Source organism: Ischnura elegans, chromosome 12 (assembly GCF_921293095.1).
Source record: "Ischnura elegans chromosome 12, ioIscEleg1.1, whole genome shotgun sequence".
In the NCBI taxonomy this organism is placed as follows: domain Eukaryota; kingdom Metazoa; phylum Arthropoda; class Insecta; order Odonata; family Coenagrionidae; genus Ischnura; species Ischnura elegans.
Window position 1 is genome coordinate 36,236,068 of NC_060257.1, and position 21,060 is coordinate 36,257,127.

The 21,060-nt window shown below is 36.7% G+C and overlaps 1 protein-coding gene across 1 annotated transcript; it reads right to left on the bottom strand.

Moving 5' to 3' along the window:
- Window positions 1-143: 143 nt before the first annotated feature.
- On the bottom strand, window positions 144-19,421 carry LOC124168763 (GTP-binding protein 1). Its single transcript, XM_046547047.1, has 12 exons — window positions 18,778-19,421; window positions 18,520-18,631; window positions 17,400-17,628; window positions 16,318-16,496; window positions 9,888-10,051; window positions 9,475-9,713; window positions 9,156-9,300; window positions 6,737-6,919; window positions 6,232-6,367; window positions 3,300-3,433; window positions 2,979-3,185; window positions 144-770 (listed from the first exon to the last, which is right to left on the bottom strand). The coding sequence occupies exons 1-12, from the start codon at window positions 18,898-18,900 to the stop codon at window positions 594-596; spliced, it is 2,028 nt and encodes a 675-aa protein (XP_046403003.1). The 5' UTR covers window positions 18,901-19,421; the 3' UTR covers window positions 144-593.
- Window positions 19,422-21,060: the final 1,639 nt, after the last annotated feature.

The window sequence follows — 21,060 nt, forward strand, 5'->3', positions numbered from 1 at the left end:
TTTCAACCTCCTATACAGTAAGAGACAGAATTTATAAGCATTATTGCTCAGTAAAGTGGTACATATTTTTGTTGAGGCTTGATGAAATAAAACTCCAGCTGTTATATGAGAAAATTAGATGCAGTGATCAAAGATATCACAAATTTTAAGTCACAAGTACTTTAATATCCATCGATCCTTGTTCAAATTTTATGTACAGTTTTACGAAAACTATAGTTTTCAGGACACACTATATGTGCTTATTTTCTATTCCTCTGTAAGAATCAAGGTCCGGCTTGAAGTCTTACAAACGAATGTCATTCTAAAAGTATGAATAAATAATAAATATTCAAAGGATTGAAACAATCAATATCCGAAATTGTCACGCAAAGAACAAAACAAAAGGAAAAAATATCAAATACAAATGCTAGCATTTTTTTCTTTACTTTTAATATAAAACCATGCCTGCTAGGAGGGAACAAAACAACACATCAAATGGCAACCATCATAAATGTCTTTCCACAACCTTGAACTCCCTACAGTTCATCACACAGAGAGCACATCCATATGAACCGGCAAATCACACAGGAAACTTTTCCAGCCCAGGATTCCATTCACTCATCCCTTGCACTTGGTTTCTCCTCCCCTCTGCTACCTGCTCCCCCTCCACCACCCCTCCCTCGGCCACCCCTGTTCCTCCCTCGACCACCCCTATTCCGCCTTTGCTGCTGTTGTGACCCACCTTCCCACTGGTCGACCACATTCTGCACTTCACCTTCATTTACAGCAATCTGAAGGAACATAAAAATATGAGCTACTGACCAATAACCCCTAATTCCTTTTGCAAATGCATTTTAAATCCTAACAAACAAACAGCATACAAGTTATAGCCACATTTCTTATAGAAAAAAATAAACTTTCAATATTTTTCAATTTCACAAATTAGGCCTGACTTTAGGCTTTAACAACACCATATCGAAATAAATACCTGTTTAAATCATATGGATAACTACACTATGTATACACAGCTTTGCCACTGTGCCATATCATCAGGTACCTACTATCATAATTCCCAAAATTCTGTGTTTACCTATGCCACACACTCCGATTGACTGAAGGAGCTGAAATTCTGGAAAAAGCCTCAAGGGTTGGCACACAATGAACAAGAACTGTGGCCCTCACTGAAGGAGCTTTAAGTCACTGAGATCCGAAAAGGGCGGTATGCAATGGAACAAAAATACCTTAAGTCAAAAAGCATGTCAGTACCCTATCGCAAGGGATGTGAAACTGGGGAACCTCACGTTCACACTCACACCAATTGGAGTTTTATCTTTCTGGCCCCCAGACCCAATGATAGCTCTCCCTCCCTCTCTAAATATCAATGAAAAGCTACCTTATTAATAATTGTTTATATAATGTCATGAAGAGTGTGAATATCATTTATAACTGGTAAGGGATAGTGTGAATTGTGTTTGGGGCTAGATGAGTGCAGTTTTTCACATAGGTAAACATAATTCTTCAATAGATGCCAGAGTACGCATGTGATATTAACTTGATCTGCAAAATAAGATGGTAAAAAATGTTTGCGAAGAGAGAAATATGCAATGAATTGGTATTTCACAAAAAAGATGTTACTCCTCCTGGCAAGAGCGTAAAAGTTGCAACTACTGCCTGTTTGAATGCTTAATCAATTATTATTAATGAAGTGATGTTGTAAGAATAATCTCTTTTTAAATATCTGATAATGGCAATTATGACATCAATGAGAATGCTGTAGATTAGGAGTATACAACATATGAGTGCTCATGCATTACTCGAGAAAGTATAGAATTTTAAAAATAATGCATGGTACAAAGAATAAAATCATCAATGCTCTCACATCCATCAAATAACTACAAAAATGGGTAATACGAACAGCATTCAACAGGGCACAAAAATAATTCCCACAATTCTTCACCAATCAATCGTCAATAATATTCACATCCACATCATCAGCCACCTAGTCTGCAAATTCAATTAGACTACTTTCAATCATGCAGCCTTCAAACATAACACTGAGAGGGAGGGAGTGTCACTGTAGGATCTGGGTGCACCAAAGATAAAACTCCAATCAGTATGAGTCTGAACATGAGGTTCCCCAGTTCTTCATCTCCTCTGCTGGGGCTCTAACATTCTTTTCACCTCAGTTATGTTAGCCCCATTGCACACCATCCTCATTGACTCTGCCACATAAAGCACCTTCAGCGAGGACCAGGGTTCTAGTTCAGTGTGAATTTTTTCAAAATTTGGCTCCAATCGTTCATCCAGTTAGTGGAGCAAAGGTACACACAGAGTTTGGGAATTAATAAAATCCTGCATCAAGAATATGTCCTATGCTTTAAAAATTAATTGGTGGGTTACAGCATAAAAGGGCAAAAGCCATTAGGGTTAACAAAACCCTAATGGCTTTCGCCCTTAAATGTAAATTTACAAGGCTGCTTTAAAACCCTCGAAATACCGTTTCATTCACCACTTAAAGCATAGGTTTATTTGTTTTTTTTTAAGTTGACGGGAAAATAGGACAAAACAGTCCACAAATCTCAAGTATGTAAGACCTTCCTTGAAAAAATCTGTACTATATTTAACATCACTTGGCAAATAAAAGATGCTGCACCAATTTAAATATACTTTCAATTATCACCAGGTGCAAAAAAAACCAAGCTCCGTTTTTCAGAAATGTTTTTCCTTTTCTTTCTCTTCTATTTTGATGTAAAGTATTTCATAGTATAAAGCCATTGGGGTGATAATATGAGAATAATGTTACAGCAAATGTATTGCATTAAATATTAAGAACTAATGGGGAGACATAATATCAACAACAACAGCTTAATAAATTTTACACCCATACTTAATAACTAAACATGAATAATAGCAATTAAATTGCTAGTCTAATTGTTGCGATGAAAAAGATGACTGTATTATGGTGACGTTTCTACAAACTTCAGTAAAAAAATAATTACCTGAGGTTTTGCCTTGGCTGGAGATGCTCCACCATCAGGAGTTGTTGATATGGGAGTGCTTGATTCCTTAATATTTGGAGTTCTATTCTGGCCACCACCTTGGCCCTTATTTGACTTTGCCCGGGGGTTAGGCTGAGCCCCAGGATTAGCTTGCGGTATTACTCTCACAACATTGCCGACTGCCTTTGTCCTTCCCTCTCGGAACACCTATTCACACATTTCCCATCAATCACTTTTACATTCATCGTAAATTATTTTCTTACTTTTCTGCTCAATTTCAATGACAAAAGGAATAACTTCTAAATAAAAAATAACTCTTACCATTCTTTGTCCAGCCTTCAAGTATTCTGGATGTTTTATGAACCTAAAATGCACTCTGGCTTTGTCTCCTGTCCTCAAACATTCACGTGACATAGAAAGTATAGAAGCTGTTTGTCTAATACTGCCACAGTGAACTAAAATATAAGATACAATCCTTTAGATAATACAAAAATATTCTATGATTAATCACAACTCTGTAAAATTAATATTCAACATAACATCATGAACATTGAATATGGTATGAGAATTATTCATGAAACTAATGTCTTGAGACCACGTTTATGATAGTGATCTAAGTAATAAACAATGGAATGCCATAGCTCAAACAATAATCTCCCACTAACTATATAAGAGCTTATCATTAGTATCCAGAGGTATTTCATTGATAAACTTCTGTACTTTCAAAATCTACGATGATGACTATAATAATAAGTCCACAAATCTATTAAAGCTACGAATGGATAATTTTAATTAGCAATACGAATAGTAAAAAAATAAATGATGAAGATGAATTTGACCAAAAACTATATAATTCCAATATAGTTAAGTCACCTCATATTATTTTTTACAATTAATGCTGGTATGTTTTAAATTTTTACAAAGGAACACAACCAACATAAAATTTTCACAATACAAGTAAACAATTTATTTAGCATGGGAAAGATATAAGGTGTCTTCATGAACATATTTCATTCATTGTATCAAAACAATTTAGGCATATCCCAGAGCTAACTTTAAATTATTAAGTATTATGACTGTTAAATGAACTGTAATACTACAAGATATGCTTATCGCATATTCCCTTTGAAGTCCAGTTTTGCCTAATTGCCCATTATCATCACTGAAATGAGTCCTTGGAATGAATTCCTTATGCTGCAAGAAACTTAATTATAGTGGTAAGAAATTCAAGACAAAAATCAAAATAGATTTTTCACTGAATTTTAAATTACTATCAATAAAAGTACCGTATATCTCCGAATATAGTCCCCCCTTTTTTTCCAAAAATGGCCGCGGAAAAGTAAGGGGGGGGACTATAATCGAGTGTAATCCAATTTAGCATACTAAAGGTGACCATAAAGTAATAAATAACGGCATAATGGCTAATGTTCTCGTATTCTTTCTATTTGAGTATATTTATGAGGATTATAATCGGAGATATTAGTAAATACTGCCACGTTTTACCGGAAATTAAGACAATTTTTTACCACAAATGTTGTACAGATACGATTATTCCGATTCAAATAGCATATCGAATATGCGTTTTCACGGAATCCATCGGGTAGCCGCTAATTTTTCTTGGAAAAGTATTGTTAGAATAATTCAATCGACACTGATCACTTAATGACGCAAAACAGTAAATAATTAAAATGAAAACTAAACACACACTATCATTACATTAATCGAACACTAGAATTGAATCAATAGTATATGTACCCGTCGCTCATTTAATAACTACACGATTTAAATAATTGCGAAAAATAAACAGATAAAGTGAACCTTTCGTGACGATTTAGCATTTCATTGCGTCCGTAGCTACTATACGTCCGTGCGGTTCGTGTTTACAACCACCGCCTTCACAGAACAAGAATGCGCAATAGGTGATGCATTTGTTTCTGAAAAGGCGCAATAATCGACGACTTTAAACCAGAAGCGCCGGCATTACTGCATTTGATCGAAATACAGCGACTCAGCATCGAAAGTGTAATCAATTTATTGAGGAATATCTTCAATTCGTCAGGGTAAATAGGATCGATAAATTACGTCGCATAACGTTTCGCAATTATTTCCGCGATATTTTCTTTATTAAAAATAATTTTACGTTCAACAGTGAGGTGATGGATCAAGTAGAAAGATGAGGATCAATCCTGCCGCAGATTAGAGGCCTTCAAAGACGGAGTTTCGATGCCAATTTAAAAATAGCCGTTGCAGAATACGCCGTAAATCATAGTATTTACAGCGCTAGCAAAGCGCTAATACATCGCGGAAGTCATTTCGGGGGTCTCGATGCGGCAGATTCAAAGAATTAGAGGAAAATATCGTCGAATTTGTGCGCAAATGCAGAGCAGAAGCTCTTTGTGTAACTTATGCAATGATTCGCGACGAGGCATTGAAAATTTATATAATTTTTTTTCAGTTTTAATGTTTGTTGGAAAAAGTTTATTTCTTAATTTTATTACTTTGATATTTGTAAGACCTGTAGTTTAATTGTTTTGCTTAGCAGGCATTAGATAGCAATATTTTTATAATATTTATAATTTATTTAACACAATTTTATTTAGATTTCCTAAATTCTTCAGGTCACTTGGATTTGTGATGACTTGATGGGTGTGTTACACTGGATCTAAGGAAGTTTCAGGGCCAAATGCAATACTGTTTATGGGCTTTAAGTTAAAGCTTATATATTGACATTGTCTGTAGTCATTTGGAAATCAAAAATATTAATAATTTGTGAAGGTTTAAAAAATACAATAGCCTTGGATACTTAAAAAAATTTCACATTTCTTCATTACATCTGGTTAAGGAACTATAAATTACTGATACATGCAATGGATCACAACATGTTTTAGGTATAGTTATTTTGTTGTGATGGAAAATATGTGAACAGATTTGTTCTTAATCTTCACAGAAAATAATAGTTTTTATCGAATCTAGAATCTTAACTTGCTAACCACAGAAAAATTGCCTTCCTTTACATTTTAAAATTTTTCCCAAAACTGAGGTCTCAAAATTGGGGGGGGGGGACTATATTCGGGGGGGGACTATATTCGGAGATATACGGTACTTATCTCCAATATACAATCAAAAATAGGAAATGATGATTCAGAAAACTTTCAAAATTGGGGTATACTACAGCAGATATAATAACTGGAAATACAAACTTGACAAATTACTTATGAGGCAATTACTACCAACTAATATATTTTTGACCTACCCATTGCTTGATAACGAGAGCTGATGGTAGTTGGATGATGCAGCACTAAAATTTCTCCTTCAAATTCCCAACATGCAGTAGGATTCAGTGCAGGAGACACCATGACCATTCCTTTTCTTATCTGAGATCTCTTAATCTGTCAATTAAAAATTTTATCATCATATTAGAAAGTTGTGCAAACCACTTCTTTGAAGCAATTGTGATTCACAAATTATAGAAGGCATCATGAAAGTTTAGCTTCATTGTGACAGTAGTAAATACAATGAGTTAAACAGTATGCACAACATTTTGGCTGCGCTGGATCAGCTAAGAAGACAAAACACTGTTGGTCTATTTTTTCAAAATTATTGGCCTATTTACAATTATAACTGAACAAGAAACTAGCCAGATTCCATCAAGAAACCTTAATAACCTTATATATAAAAAAATTATTTTTTTCTTCATTTTATAGGACCACTAAATTAACCATAAATCTAAATTTCTTTTAAAAAATAAATAAACTTACCTTTTTCAGAGCAAAGGAAGCAGTCTGGCCCCCTTTAACTTCACGAACAGGCATACGTTTTCGATGAATAGAACGAACTGAAATTGGAGCAAAATGTCCCAAAGGATCTGGTCCCAGAAGAAGAGAATCATTCAGGCGTATTGTCCCTTTTAGGGTAGTCCCAGATACCACAGTACCTACACCCTGCAAACATAGATTGCATTAGAAAACCAAGCTAGTATAGAGAACTAATGTCTGAAAAAAAGCCCAATACCCGAGTCAGAAAAGCTCTACATTCTAAACAAAGCAACCACTTTAAATACAACGAAAAGAATAAGGGAGGCCCTATATTTCTACCTTGGTTTGTGGACTTAAAAAAACATCAGCCCTGTAGTAGTTCTTTCTACATACTTTTTTTCTGAAAAAGTACCACTTTTTGCATATAAAATCACATTGCCCAACTTTGAAACAATGATATTCCCATAGTTTCCGTATTCAAAACTTGAAGTTTTGATAAAAGGAAGCTGTATCTATTCCTAACTGTTTAAGGAAAACAAATTAATATGTAAAGCCACAAAAATTAACGAAGTTTTCACAAATAACAAAAACCTCTGCAAATATCAAAATCGTATCCCCAGCTGAAAAAATGTCATGTGCTTTAAAATTTAAGAAATGCAGGAAGTTAAGAATATTTAGGTTGAATATTATGACCATTGCCAATATTTTTTGTTATTTATATACCCGTTTTTCTAAAGTTCCTCCAGTTCCACTGTGGGATAGGAAGGAGAAAAGAGAAAAAGTATGGTCGCCCCCAACTCAGCAGTAGCAAACAGTTCATGATTCATTAGCTGTCATGGTTCTGAAACTTGACAACACACAGAAAACTGTAGTCTTTGGCAAGATAAATAAAAGATGAAAATCAGGTACATATCTGATCTGGTAATTGTAATAATTATTTTCTCAAAATGTAGCTCATAATGGTTGTTAGTTACATTTTTCTCTAAGCAAGTAAAATGGAGCCTGATTGAATACCCCTAGAGCTTATCTCATCACTGCCTGAGAAAATTTGGTAATTACTTTTTTGCCTCACCAACCCTGTATAGTATTCTACCGATTAAGGTAGGTTTCCATGGAGTACTTGAGAAGAATTCTGGGATCCTCCCTCCCCATCAACCACTTCCCTCTTCAATTCAAAATAAGACCTACTCCCTTTCATTCTATCTAAAAATCCTTTACTTTTCCTTACTCTCCCTCGTTTACATAACATTCTACCCTCTAACACTGTTTTCAACATCCCCTCCCCACTAAGTACTCGCTGCATCCATGCCTTCTGTCTCATCCGTATCTCATCTAAAAGCTGCCTCTCCTCACCCACCACGTCCAGCACTTCATCGTTCCTCCTCCTCTCCGTCCACTTCACCTTCTCCATTCTTCGCCACACCCACATCTCGAATGCCTCCAGTCTTTCCTCGTCCTCCTTCTTAAGTGTCCACATTTCTGTATCGTAAAGCGCTACACACTAGATCACACTCTTCACTAACCTTTTCTTTAAAGTCTTACATAGCGAACCTCTGATAAGCTCCTTCCGGTTCATGAACACCTCTTTTGCTAATGCAATTCTCTTCCTGATGTCCTTACTACTGTATCCGTTTTCCTTTGCCTCGCTCGTGATGCTTTACAAAACCGCATAAACTTGGTCTTCTTGTGATTGAGCCTCATCCCGTACTCCTCGCAATGCTCATATAACGCATACACTGGAGCATGAAGCCCCTTCGCTGACTGGCTAATCAATGCCTGATCATCTGCGAATCTCACTGTTTTAAACATCATTCCTCCCACTTTTACTCCAGCTTCTAACTCATTCCACGCTTTCCTTACCATCTCCTCAGCATATATGTTAAAAAGCAGTGGCAATAGAGGACAGCCTTGCCTCACTCCTCGGCCCATACTTGCCCAGCCAGATTCTCCGTCCGCTACCCTCACTTCACAATCTTATCCCTGTATCGAGGCAACACAAAACACACGGTGATATTTTAACAGAGTACTTAGATGAGCTTTAGCGAAGCTGAAAGGAGTTGTATTCAAGATGAATCAATGTGAAAATAGTACATTCAAGGTCACTTTAAACTGCAGTTATTTTCATTAAGGAATCTCAAAACAACAGTAGGCAAAAAGGTCCTACAATTATAAATCAAAGTTTCATTCAAAAAAATTAAATACACCATATAGTAATTATGTACTTCTATTAGAAAAAAATAACCTAGCATAAACTCCAGTATACTACAGGTGGATAAACACGTAACTATCTAGTACTATAAATACAGCTTCTCATTAAAATTTTTAACACAACATTTAGTGAGTTGCATTATTATACTTTGCATCAGGAGATGATTAAAGATAAGATTCCTGGAGCAACCCATAGTAAAAAATTAATTCTTACCGGAACAGAATAAGTATCATCAATCTGAAACTCAGCAGGATCTGTATCTTTAGATGGTGTTCTTGTTGTCAGGAGATTAAGGAACATCTTGAGGAGATCAAGATTTTCACCGGATACATTAGACACTTTGAATATGGGGCAGAGTCTGAAAAAAGAAATCAACCAAAATTTATAGCATTTCCCAGCTTGAAAATAGGCATAAAATCAGCCTAAAGCATTAGCGAACATAAGTGTAGCTTACCTTCACTAAAATAAAGGCAGCTTAGCAAGGAAAGACATTACCAACAAATTCCAAAAAAGACTAAAAACTAATCCTTACCTCTCGGAGACAAAATTAGTAGCAGAAAGCAAAACATCATCGGCATTCCTAACTATTACAGGGACTTTACGACAGCCTGGAGATTTCAGGACCCTCAGTAATAATGATAGTGTATCAGCCAGAATATTTGCTGGACACATATCAATCTTGGTTACCACCACAAATACAGGGACTGACAGAGCGAGAGCAAGTCCAAGATGCTCCTTAGTCATACCAACTATGCCTGCATTTGACCCCACCTGCAAAAGACATTCCAATATTAGAAAAGGCTTGTACCTCAAATGGATACATTTAAGCAAATAAGCACCAACATAATATACTTCTGCAACAAAAACAGTGATATTCTAAGCTAGATACTCAAGACTATCATAGCCAAAATTGAGCAGTACAAGGTACTAACAAAGGTTACATACCATTAGCATACTAAAGTCCGGTGCATGCCCTGTCATTCCAAAAACAGTTGTCTTCAGATATCTCTCATGACCAGCAAGGTCAATGAAGGTCACAACTTTGGATGACTTCTCACATACTCTCACCCAGTCAAGAGAGCCATGCTCTGGTTTGTTGACAACATTCCCTAAAAAGTGGAAGCTTTCATTGAAATAGGTGAAATGTAGAAGAACAATTAGTAGTAACATGAATTAAAATTTTCATATTTTCTAAAGTAAAGATCACTTAAAAGTTTACAAATGTTATAACAAAACTTTCAAACTTGGATAATACTCTCAGAACTACTCAAACACTTCCGTAATAAAATTTAGGAATTCAAAGCAGAGAAATCGATCGTTTGAAGAAATTGGCATATTTTTCCATGGACAATAACATTTAAGTGCCAATGACAGGGTTCCCGCTCTATCTAAATTATAAAATTCACTGTTTTTTCCAGGTGTTCACGGTCTAAATGTCTTCAAATTCACAGTTTGTAGATAAACCATTTTAGGCTGATATATTGATCACCTAACAATCATCGGCCGCATGTTAAATACAAATTTAACTAACTCCACCGACACCGTGAATCCAAACGCAGCAATAGGGTAGTTTCCTTCATCAAAGAAAACAAAAGGCATTGATTGCGATTCGTTACCCACCATTAGTGTATTCATAATACACAAATTATTTGGTTTTTGAAATACCGGTTTTGACGAATGGCAATGGTCAAATTTTATCCTCATTTGAAAAAGGCCAGATTGGCGCCCATGCGATTCCACTCCACCTGATGTCACAGGGACCTAGTTTCTACACGAGAGGATAGGAGTTATACATCGTCTGAGGTTACCAATGCATGCATGAGGCACAGAGCTCTGGGAAACATGTCTTCATAATCTCCTATTAAAACTGGCTTAGGTCGGAAAGTTTTCTTTGTTTGATAAGGTATTAATAAACCTTTTTTAAGCCAAGCGCTACCAGCCAGCAAGGTACTCAGCTACCCGCTAGCATCCTGCATCCTATCAGCGCTCAGAGCCTCGATCAAGGTCACCTCACAAGGAGGGAGGGGAACCAGAAATGCGTCGCACGGACTTTTTCCCATCATTCCTACTTACGCGTCGCATTTTCGCGCGCTTGAAAATTTTCACTTTTCATTAAATCGCGAAAAATAGAAATCGTCATTTAAAAATCTAAAAGCGTGAAACACGTACTCCAGGAGTAATAATCTTTCGATTTAGGCAATAAAAAAATAATAGGAAACCACCCTATTAAAGTGCTATCTCTCCTGACGTCACGTATCATTTGCAAAATTTAGCTCTGCCTATAGGTTGTGCGTGGGAAAAAAGAGGGACCAGGGTGCCAGGGATGTTAAGAAGTGTCTGAATTTTCGCAAGTGCTTATGACTACCAGTTACCAGTCTCCCGGCTTGGGTACTGGCTTAAGGTCAATGTGTCATCATGACACACGGACCAATAATTGCGTTTCAAATATACGTGTCCAGATAAATTCGTGACCATGTCTGCGCGTGACTGACCTTGAAATATCCATTTTTCTTTTAATATGTCAATCGCAGGTGTACGATCGTAAAATCAAGACTGAGAGATTTTTAAGGCTTAAGGGCGAAATTCACGGCTTTTTCCAGGTTTTTTCACGGCATGCGAAATTCACGGCATGCGAAATTCACGGCTTATTCACGGTTTTAAGGTTTTCAAGGTAGAGTGGGAACCCTGCAATGAGCAATTGGAACCTTTTCTCTCAAAAAACATATCCAAAAATCAGAAAATAGTTGGCTCTTCCAAGAAGAATTAGCAGTGCGCCGATGTCTGAATGGTGCCAGCTGAATCTTTGCCCGCGGCCAAAAAGTTTTATTTTTTGTTATAAAATGTAATATAAAATAATTTAAATTGTGGTGCAGCTATTTCCAGCATCATATTTTCTTGCAAAGCTATCCCATGGTAACTTGGGAATCCATAATTTAGATTATGCAACCCGCAATATATTATACAACCTGCATTTGAAGTCAAGAATTTTGCATAAAATTGTAAGACCCTCTTTTCTGCAAAAGTTGGGAGGGAAGGAAACATCTTCTTAGATTTGTGCAAATACAGTAAATGAGGCACTAACTGCATAAATAAGCTCTTTCACCACGAGAAACAAGCTGAAACTTTCTCCTTGCTGTAGAAAACTTGCAAAACTGTGGTTCGTTAACTGATATATGTAGAAGAATGCTAGAAAGCAAGCAATCTTCATTATTTTCAAACTCCTAGCTAGTTTACAGTTAACATTACATTATATTATGTTATAATTACATAATAACAACCCACTGGATCAAGAAGCAATGATTTAAACAATCATTAGAGACCAGCCATAGCAATAACCTAAACCATTTGGAAAATGACAATCAGAAAAACAGGTTTGACTGAAAGAAATAAAAAAGAAATACATTCAACTCTCCATTATTTGGCTAACCTCTAACCAATGTACGAATTATCTAGGCTCTTTTTATTCTCCCGGAACATAGGATTTCGAAAAATATTCTGAAGGCAATTATAGTAAAACTCTAAAAAATTTTGATATTACTCCATGAAATACATCTTAATATGTATTTATAATTGAGATGAGTCGATATATAATGTAGATTCTTGATTACATCGATTCTAGGTAGATAAATACTTCGAAAACAGACTAAGAGCTGGGGCCACAAAGGCCGCCACATACCTGAGCCATTGTGCACTTAATATTATTAAGTTAAGCCTGAATCACACGATCATTTTTTTTTCGTAGCAAAAGTGATCACTATCGCGATCACTAGAGTGATCACTCGCAAAATGATTGTCGCCGGCAATTGTTTTTCGCGATCGCGATGAGGATTCCCATCGCTATTTTTCATCACTCGTCCGGTCGCTTTTTCCGTCGCTAAAACCGTCACTAAAACCCTATATCAGCCAATCGGAACGCATTCCCCTATGGAGCTATTGCAGCGCAACGTTAGACAATTGTGGGAACGACATAAATAAACAAACACGCTATATAATTTCCTGATGTGGGTCCCATGACAACGAGCTGTGATATTGGAAATGATGCAAAAAGCGACGGCGGGAGTGACCGTGTGATTCAGAAAAATGATCACAAGAGCGATTGCTTTTCGCGACGGGAAAAGTGATCTTGATAGTGATTACTTTCGCGACGAAAAAAAAAATGATTGTGTGATTCAGGCTTTAACAATTTATTTAAATCTTGTGGAAAAGTGCTACGATCTTTTATTTATTTAAATGTTAACAATTTGTGACTGAAACAGTCAAAGAGTTTATTATTTTATTAAATCTGAGAATATATTACTATAATACTAATTCACTTTTTTTCATAAATATATTTATCGTGTCACTTAATTACCTTTGTTTATTTATTTATTTATTTCACACACCACCAAAAACAGAACTGTTCGGCCTTTACATCGGGGTTGATAACATTCAACAATCACAAACATCCATGCCCTGGATAAGGGTAACTTACCCAGGCGGGACTCGAACCCCCGACCTTCAGTTTGGCAGGCGAGGACTTTACCCCGCCGCCACCGAGGCTTTGTTAGTTTATTCCATTTTATTCCAAAATTTTTATGAAAACATTTCTACTGACAAATCATTATCCCACATGTAAATATGAATAAGACTCAATGGCAGCAGCATAGTGACGGGGAAGGTCTGGGGGTCCGGACCCCTCTTCCATCCCCCGAAATATAAAAGCACAATTAATTTGTTCCATAAATGAAAATAAAATACTGATAAATATTGAACTTACAAAAGATTTCTTGGAAAAATGAAGTTTTTTTAATTACAAATAGTGTTAAAATTAGTCTTTAAACCTCTACTTAGTATCCTGTTTTTTTTTAATTTTCCCTTTTGGTTTTGGACCCTCCTCAATTCCTGGCTACCCCACTGCTTGATGGAATCGGAATTGAGAATTAGGAATCGATTTGAAAGAATCTTAATCGAAAAAAAGTGGAATCAACTCATCCCTAATATACATATATGTATCCTAAATATTTTCCTCATTAGAGAGTCAAATGTCCATGTTCCTGCCAAATTCATTACGTAATCGATTATCTGAGTTTTTTTCATTATTCGGCTTCATCTTACATTCATTAGCATGGATAATCGACAGTTGACCGCAGATGAAACAAGCATGGCACATGGAGCCCTTCCTGGGGAGTGGATGGAATGTCTTATGGTGCATTACACCTTCAATTGGACATTAACACTATCATATGTCCCTGTTTCACCCTTAATTAAAATTGAGTCGATATCAACGATAGATTTCTTCACTATCTATCATGACCTTAGCTTTGAGTTACCTCCTCCAAATGATTTATCTACAAAAACTATCTATGAAAAGGATTAACTGGCATTAACATCATAGAAGAATGGTGAGAATACAAATTGAACAGAGAAGAGAGCTTCTAATACACCCATGTCTCGTATAGCGCAAGGGATGCGATCCTCGGGGTCTTTGCGCTATACGAATTTGCGTTATACGAGAGCGTTTTAACATTGGAAAGATAGGGATGCGTTCCTGGTAGCATAGGTCTTGGGTATTGAATTTCCTCTAAAACATCTATATTCCCATAAAAAGCCTAAGAAAACATTATTTATATAAATGTTTATAGTTTAAAGCATCTTTAAAGATAGTATGCTTGCATTCAAAGACTTTTATTCACGTTAAAAAAAATTCTTACGTGCTTTTGAAATTCCCTCCTGTCGTGCGGGTGGGCTAACATCTGCTATCTCAGGGGATCGTAATGCGTTGCCGGCAGTTGACGATTTTTCAAACTAGTCTAAAAACAACTATTGTGTCACCCAGGCCCTTTTGTCGCTCATCGAAATGACAGTAAAATGCTACTTTGAATGCCATTTCATAGCTAGCGGAGTTTATGAATGATAAATCATTTTAATTTAAGTCCTCCGAGTCATTAGCAGCTACGTGAAACAGTCTTTAAATGCCTTGAAACCTGACCCAGGTTTTCCTTCCATGAAAATGAATGAACGAGATTTCATTCTTTTCCAAAAAAATATCGTCTCGTCAACACTAAAAACTGGTTGAGGGGGAAAGGAGCCACTTTCAATCACAGCTTGGAGTTCATCAGAAAATGTTGTGGTGGCTGCGCTATCAACACTTGCAGATTCACCTGATATCGCCGCACTGAAAATACCTGCTTGCCGTTCAAATTCTGGAACCAACCGGAGCTTTCACTAAATGTCTCGGAGCGATTACCACTCTCGTCTCTTTGTACTGATTCTCTATGAACTTTCCGTATGTGTAGACCGCATGGTTGAAGTTGGTGCGGCTGAGGTCACTGATGTTTTAACTTCGTCTTTATTCAGAATAAGGCATCGTGCGTTTAAACTTCCGCGCAATATCGCTTAGACGCTCTCCATTTTCAAAGCAATTGACCTCTTTCAATTCCTCTTCTAGGTTTATAGTTTTTCTTGATAAATTCTTGATTTTTCTACACGCATTCCTATTTTTTGCCATATTCTCTTGGTTTTTACTCTGTATGGCTCTATCTAAATCACCTTCCACTGCTGAACTGTATTCCTGAGACGCAGAAGGCCTATGACTGCGGGGAGGGAACGAAGCCATTGTGTTTGAGTCTCTATAGCGGACCCTTTTATGTGTTGATGCTATTCATGCGCAACTCGGCCACCGCTCCATTTCTCCCCCGTGAATACCGATGACCTTGAAGGCTTTAGCGCAGACGGCATAGACTCTCTACCTGGAAGTCAATCGCCAGATAACCTATGACGGCAAAAATACGTCTCAAACCGTATTGCTGAAAAAAAAAATCATTTCCACTAGCCCCACGCTTAATTAACGATCTAAATTATAAATAACATTCTGTTAAGGAGACGAGATAAATTACTTAGGTAGGCCGGCTATCTGGACCCAATGACGAGAAACACTTTTGGCCATGCAAAACAATGGATTTTGATTAATATATAAACAAAAAAGAAGCTTTGAGGCAAGCAATAATATTAATATGCGTAAAATGATAGAAATTTCGTGTGTACTTCGCGCAAGTTCACGTTTTATCACGAAAGCCTTTAAGATTTTTGATTAGGCTACACTGCGTTGCAATGTTTCTCCGAGGAACGTATTTGCGCTATATCAAAAATTGCGCTAATCGAAATTGCGCTATACGAGACATGGGTGTATCCTCAAAACATATACATGTGAATAAAGTCATAACATAACACTGAGGATGAGATAGAAAGGCATTTCATCATGAAATAAAGAATTCAATAACTTGGGAAAGACCATTATGAATGTATAAATAGAAATAAAAAACTAATTCAGATGCTGTAAACTACAATATAACAAATAAGATTATTACTATTCAAAAGTAAAAATTCAATACATTACCCATGCTGTCAAAGCCAAGTATATCATTTCCAACTGATGACGTCCGACCAGACTCCAGTTCATGTTTGTGGCGGAATAATCTCTGCCTGGCAGTTCCACGTCCGTTATCTAGTTCTCCATGAGTGAGTACACCAAGCAATGTGGATTTCCCAGCATCAACATTACCAACCACAGCAACTCTTAAAGTAAAGCATTCAGAAAAATTATATATTATAGCAATGAAATAATAAATATATATTTATATTTATTATTTCATTGCTATTTACCACGACATCTAGCATAAGCCTCCATCTTCCGGGTATACATTGCGTTGGTTGACTTTTCTTGACAACAGTTTTGTACCCTGTCCTGGAGACATCCTCAGGTCGAGAGCTGAGGATGTCTCAAGGACAGGGGACGAAACTGTTACAAAGAAAAGTCAACCAACATGACGTATACCCGGAAGATGGAGACTGAAAAATATATACAATACATAATAAAATTAATCTTCATGAGAAGTTTAATATTTTTGAAAATCGATACCCATATTCCATGAAATAAAAATACAACCACGTAAGCAAATTAATAAACCAATACCCCTTTTTCCTGACTATCCTATTAATGGTCATCCTTCAGCAGAACCATTGGCAGTCACTTAATGAAGGTTTCAAAAAACTTTCTTTCTCGATGACCCTCCTTTAAGAAGTACATATTGTAACAAAACCCAGACTGTATCACCCCCGTCCTATGTTTTTCCTCCCATTCAAATAATATATGTAAGTTATAAGTTTGAGGTGGCCAGTGTATGGGTCTTAGGACAGGTTTTTCAGCCTTGAGATATGAGTATGGAAGATACAAGCAGTGGGCAGAGGGAAGAGGGCCACCCCTGCAGGTCCCAAACATTCCTCAGGTTGAGTGAAGGGCAGGCTGTGAGTTATTGAGGAAGCTGATGAGGCAGTCAAAGGGAAGAAAGCAAATGTGTTTCATTTGGTAGGTACAGGACAATAAATGCCTCAATCATATTCTATCAACCATTCCCTTCATTGCCCCTCCACAGACTCAAAAGAACTTCCAGTGCATTATTAATTCCCTGATTTGCTTACCGAACTTCCAGAAAGTCCTGCTCATCAAGTTTCCTTCTCACCAAGAACTGGCCAGTAATACCACCAGTCGATGGGTTCGAGCTTGTGTTTGTGGGTGATCCAGCAACTCCTCCACCACCACCCCTCTTTCCCAATTCCACAACATCTGCACCAAGAGCACTTCCAAGTGCCTTCAATGTTGCAGCAGATGCCTCATACTCATCCTCAGAAAGACCACTCTCAGCCCCATCTGTAAAGTAATCAACAAACAATACTTAAAAAGTTTATGAACACTTGAATTCTTCCAGTAGGTGGTCATATAAGTGCAGAAACGTTATTAGACTATGTGATTTGGCATCAGGACCAAATATGCAGCTCAAAGAAAGGAAAAAGTATGAAGAAACCTCTTAGTGATATGAGCAAATTTGTTGGCATTTGCTTCACACAAATTCACCTAAAAAATAAAGGAAATAAACACAACTTCGATGGTTAACTACGAACTCCGTCAAAAAATATCTTTAACCGATTATAATTGAAAACACTTAATTTCTTCAGCACTTATCTTGTCCAATAATGTGAATTTATAAACTCGAATGATATAAGTCAGTAATAACAATATATTACTGAAGCCTTTGAGATTTCTGGGAAACTGAAGCTCTTACAGGCCCCCTGCAGTAGTCATGGCTACTACCCAAAGGAAGTTTTGCAAAATGTAATGACAAATACAATACTTCAAAGGCGCAAGCCAAATACTCAAATATTATTTACTGACACAGATGAATAACGAATACACCGATACCAGCACTTAAATAAACACAGACTTTTATTCGCCTTCCACTGATACGCAAATTCTGAGGTGAACTAAGGAAGAAATACACAGACAATGGGAAGACAGATTAACCATCCTCACGAAATATAATAATAAAGGAATAAAATATAGGGAAAACTAGAGACGAAAGACAGGTACCATCATTACAAACAAATTAAATTACACTCTAAAATCAATTCTTTAAGTTCACATCAATATCTCGCACCTTTCAATTAAATAATTCAATTATCTCGCAGATAAATCTACACAATGAATTTATACGTTAAGCTTACTTATAACTAAATATAGACCCTTGTTGCATCATCGACTCACCCTTCCCAACTCCAATGTCAAAAATTGTCTCTCCTCTGCCATCGTCCAATCGTTCTTTGATTGAGCGCATTAACAAATCGAATTGCTCCTCCGTTGGACTCACCAATGCATTCTATAAAGTTTGTTAAAAGATAGAGCGTTTAAAATTATTAAAAACAAAAATTCAGAAGCACAACACAACAACAGGGTCCATCCTACGACACTATTTAGGACCATTAGCTGCGTAATGGTAAAAAAAATATGTATTCCACTACTTACCTTCCCTCTGATGCTTGAATAGTCAACACCATTGGTGATATTTGCTTCAAACTTAGATGAAAACAAACTCCCTTCCGATGGTGCATTACCATGACTGGGAGACTGGTCAACAACTGCGGACATCGTGAATGTTTTTCAATTAAAACTTTCTTCAAAAACCACCTCTTATCGAAGACGAGTAATTGGTAATGACCCCGGCTCGAATACTAAAAATCTTACGTCTGTACCCCAAGCATACATTTGAATAAATAGCGACATGGAACGCGATATTTGGACTAACCGCAATACATACAATGCAGCACAAATAGTTAGCCAGTTACTATGCTATCGTAATCACTTAACGCCGAGCAATTGCGCAAAACAATACCTCACACCATTCTTTGCACTTCCACGAAAATAAACATAGTACGATTCAGAACGAATGACCGACCGTCTCTAAACAACACCACCATATTCTACTGAACCATTCAAAATCCCGGTATTGTCTCGCGATAACATTGCTAACTTTAAGACAGCGAACACGTAAATATTAAATGCTTTTATACTCAGATCAACAACAAATTTATTTACTTCTGTTTCACTGAAAACAAAACTCAACCCTTGCCAGAAACGCTATTTTTATGACATCGTCTTCATGAACAACGTCATTTCCTGTCAAGGGGCAACTCATTTGTTTATTCCATTTGTCCCCTTTATACCGCGTTAGCTGTGCTTTATTTCTATAGAATAAGATATAATTTGTATTTCCATATCAAAATTTAATTATTCAGAGGCCAACATTTTCGTCGTCACCTTCACCTAAAAATGCAACGACTTTGTTGAAAATTTGCGCGGTCTTTTCAACTACCTTAAAATTAAAATCGTGGTTATAATCGTACTGTATATCAAGATTTGCTAAGGTTAAGGAGTTTATAAAATTATTCCCCTGAATTTCAAGTGAATAAGGGTGTATAATATCTCATCTTCGATCCATTGGTTTTTATTACGCAAAATAAAGAAACCTGTTGGTAATTCATTAGCATATGCAACTGTACAGCAGAATTATTCGCGTAAACCAGCTGTTTAGCTTTATTTCTCTGATCTGTCAATGGAACCAATACACGCGAAATTATTCTTGGTGGCTCACGAAAGTAAATTATTTACGGGCAAACTAATGTAAGTCAAGAACTATATATATGACCTATAATATACCTATATATGTAGTTATGGCTACCGGCAAATGCGCTAAGATTTGAAAGGTTCAATAAGTTTTTATATATTCATATATGAGAAATACATACTCTTTTAGGATACATATTATCTTCTTAGCTGCAATAATTCTACTCACATCACAACCTTTTCCGTGAAATAGGCCATCTCCCCTGTTAACCCATTTACGGCCAAAGGTGCGAAAACGCACCATTTTTTAATTACTTCGTGAAAAAATATTTACACCGTTATTAAATAGTTTTTCCATGGTAAATTAGCCTTTAGACGGTAAACTTATTTTTAAAACCATTTTCTTTAATAATTTTGACGTGATTATTTAGTTATAATTTTTCAAGTTTACTATAAATTTCTAGCTCATCGAGGGCTATCTACTTAATATTTTTTTACGAGTGCACTAAGAATATTTATGAATCCTAATACTAGTATTATAAGTGTACTAATAATGCTTAATTACTCAGATTTTTTAAAACCAAATAATATATTAAGAGATGTACAATTTTGACACTTTTATATAATGGTGCGTTTTCGCACCTTTGGCGTTTGGGGGTATGGCGGATTGGGACTGAGGCACCGTACCGAGAGACAAATGTAGCAAACCTTGGTCACTAATATTGTACGCCGCCCTGTAATTATTCGGTGAATCAATTTGATCCCTGTTGGGTTGTAAATATCATGAAATGTACTTTCTTATCTTATTGGTCTCACAGCTGTCGTCTTCTAAAATGTGGCTTCTTTTAGCCATTGTGCAGGGGCGGATCCAGGATTTCTTTCTGGGAGGGGCACAAGCAAGGCCGTATCCAGGATTTTGTTCTGGGAGGGGCACAAGGATACCTCGAAATACAAAACGAACGCAATGATAATGGGACCGTATTAAAAATCTAGCATATTTTTCAGGGTCTGGGGGGGGCACGTGCCCCCGTGCCCCCCCCCCCCCCTGAATCCGCCTATGCCATTGTGTACTAATGGGCAGCTCGATTCCCCGCCACGAGCCCTATCGGTTTTCAGCTGTGTGTAATGTACTGTTTCTCAAACAGCGCTGGTCATTCAGAAACGGATCACTGCTATGTATAGTTT

Coding starts and splice junctions, on each gene's coding strand:
- LOC124168763 (XM_046547047.1), bottom strand. CDS start 18,900: ATGTCCGCAGTTGTTGACCAGTCTCCCAGTCATGGTAATGCACCATCG. Junction 6,920..9,155: donor ATGATACTTATTCTGTTCCG/GTAAGAATTAAT, acceptor CTATGTTTGCAG/GGTGTAGGTACTGTGGTATC. Junction 6,368..6,736: donor CTTCCTTTGCTCTGAAAAAG/GTAAGTTTATTT, acceptor TTTAATTGACAG/ATTAAGAGATCTCAGATAAG.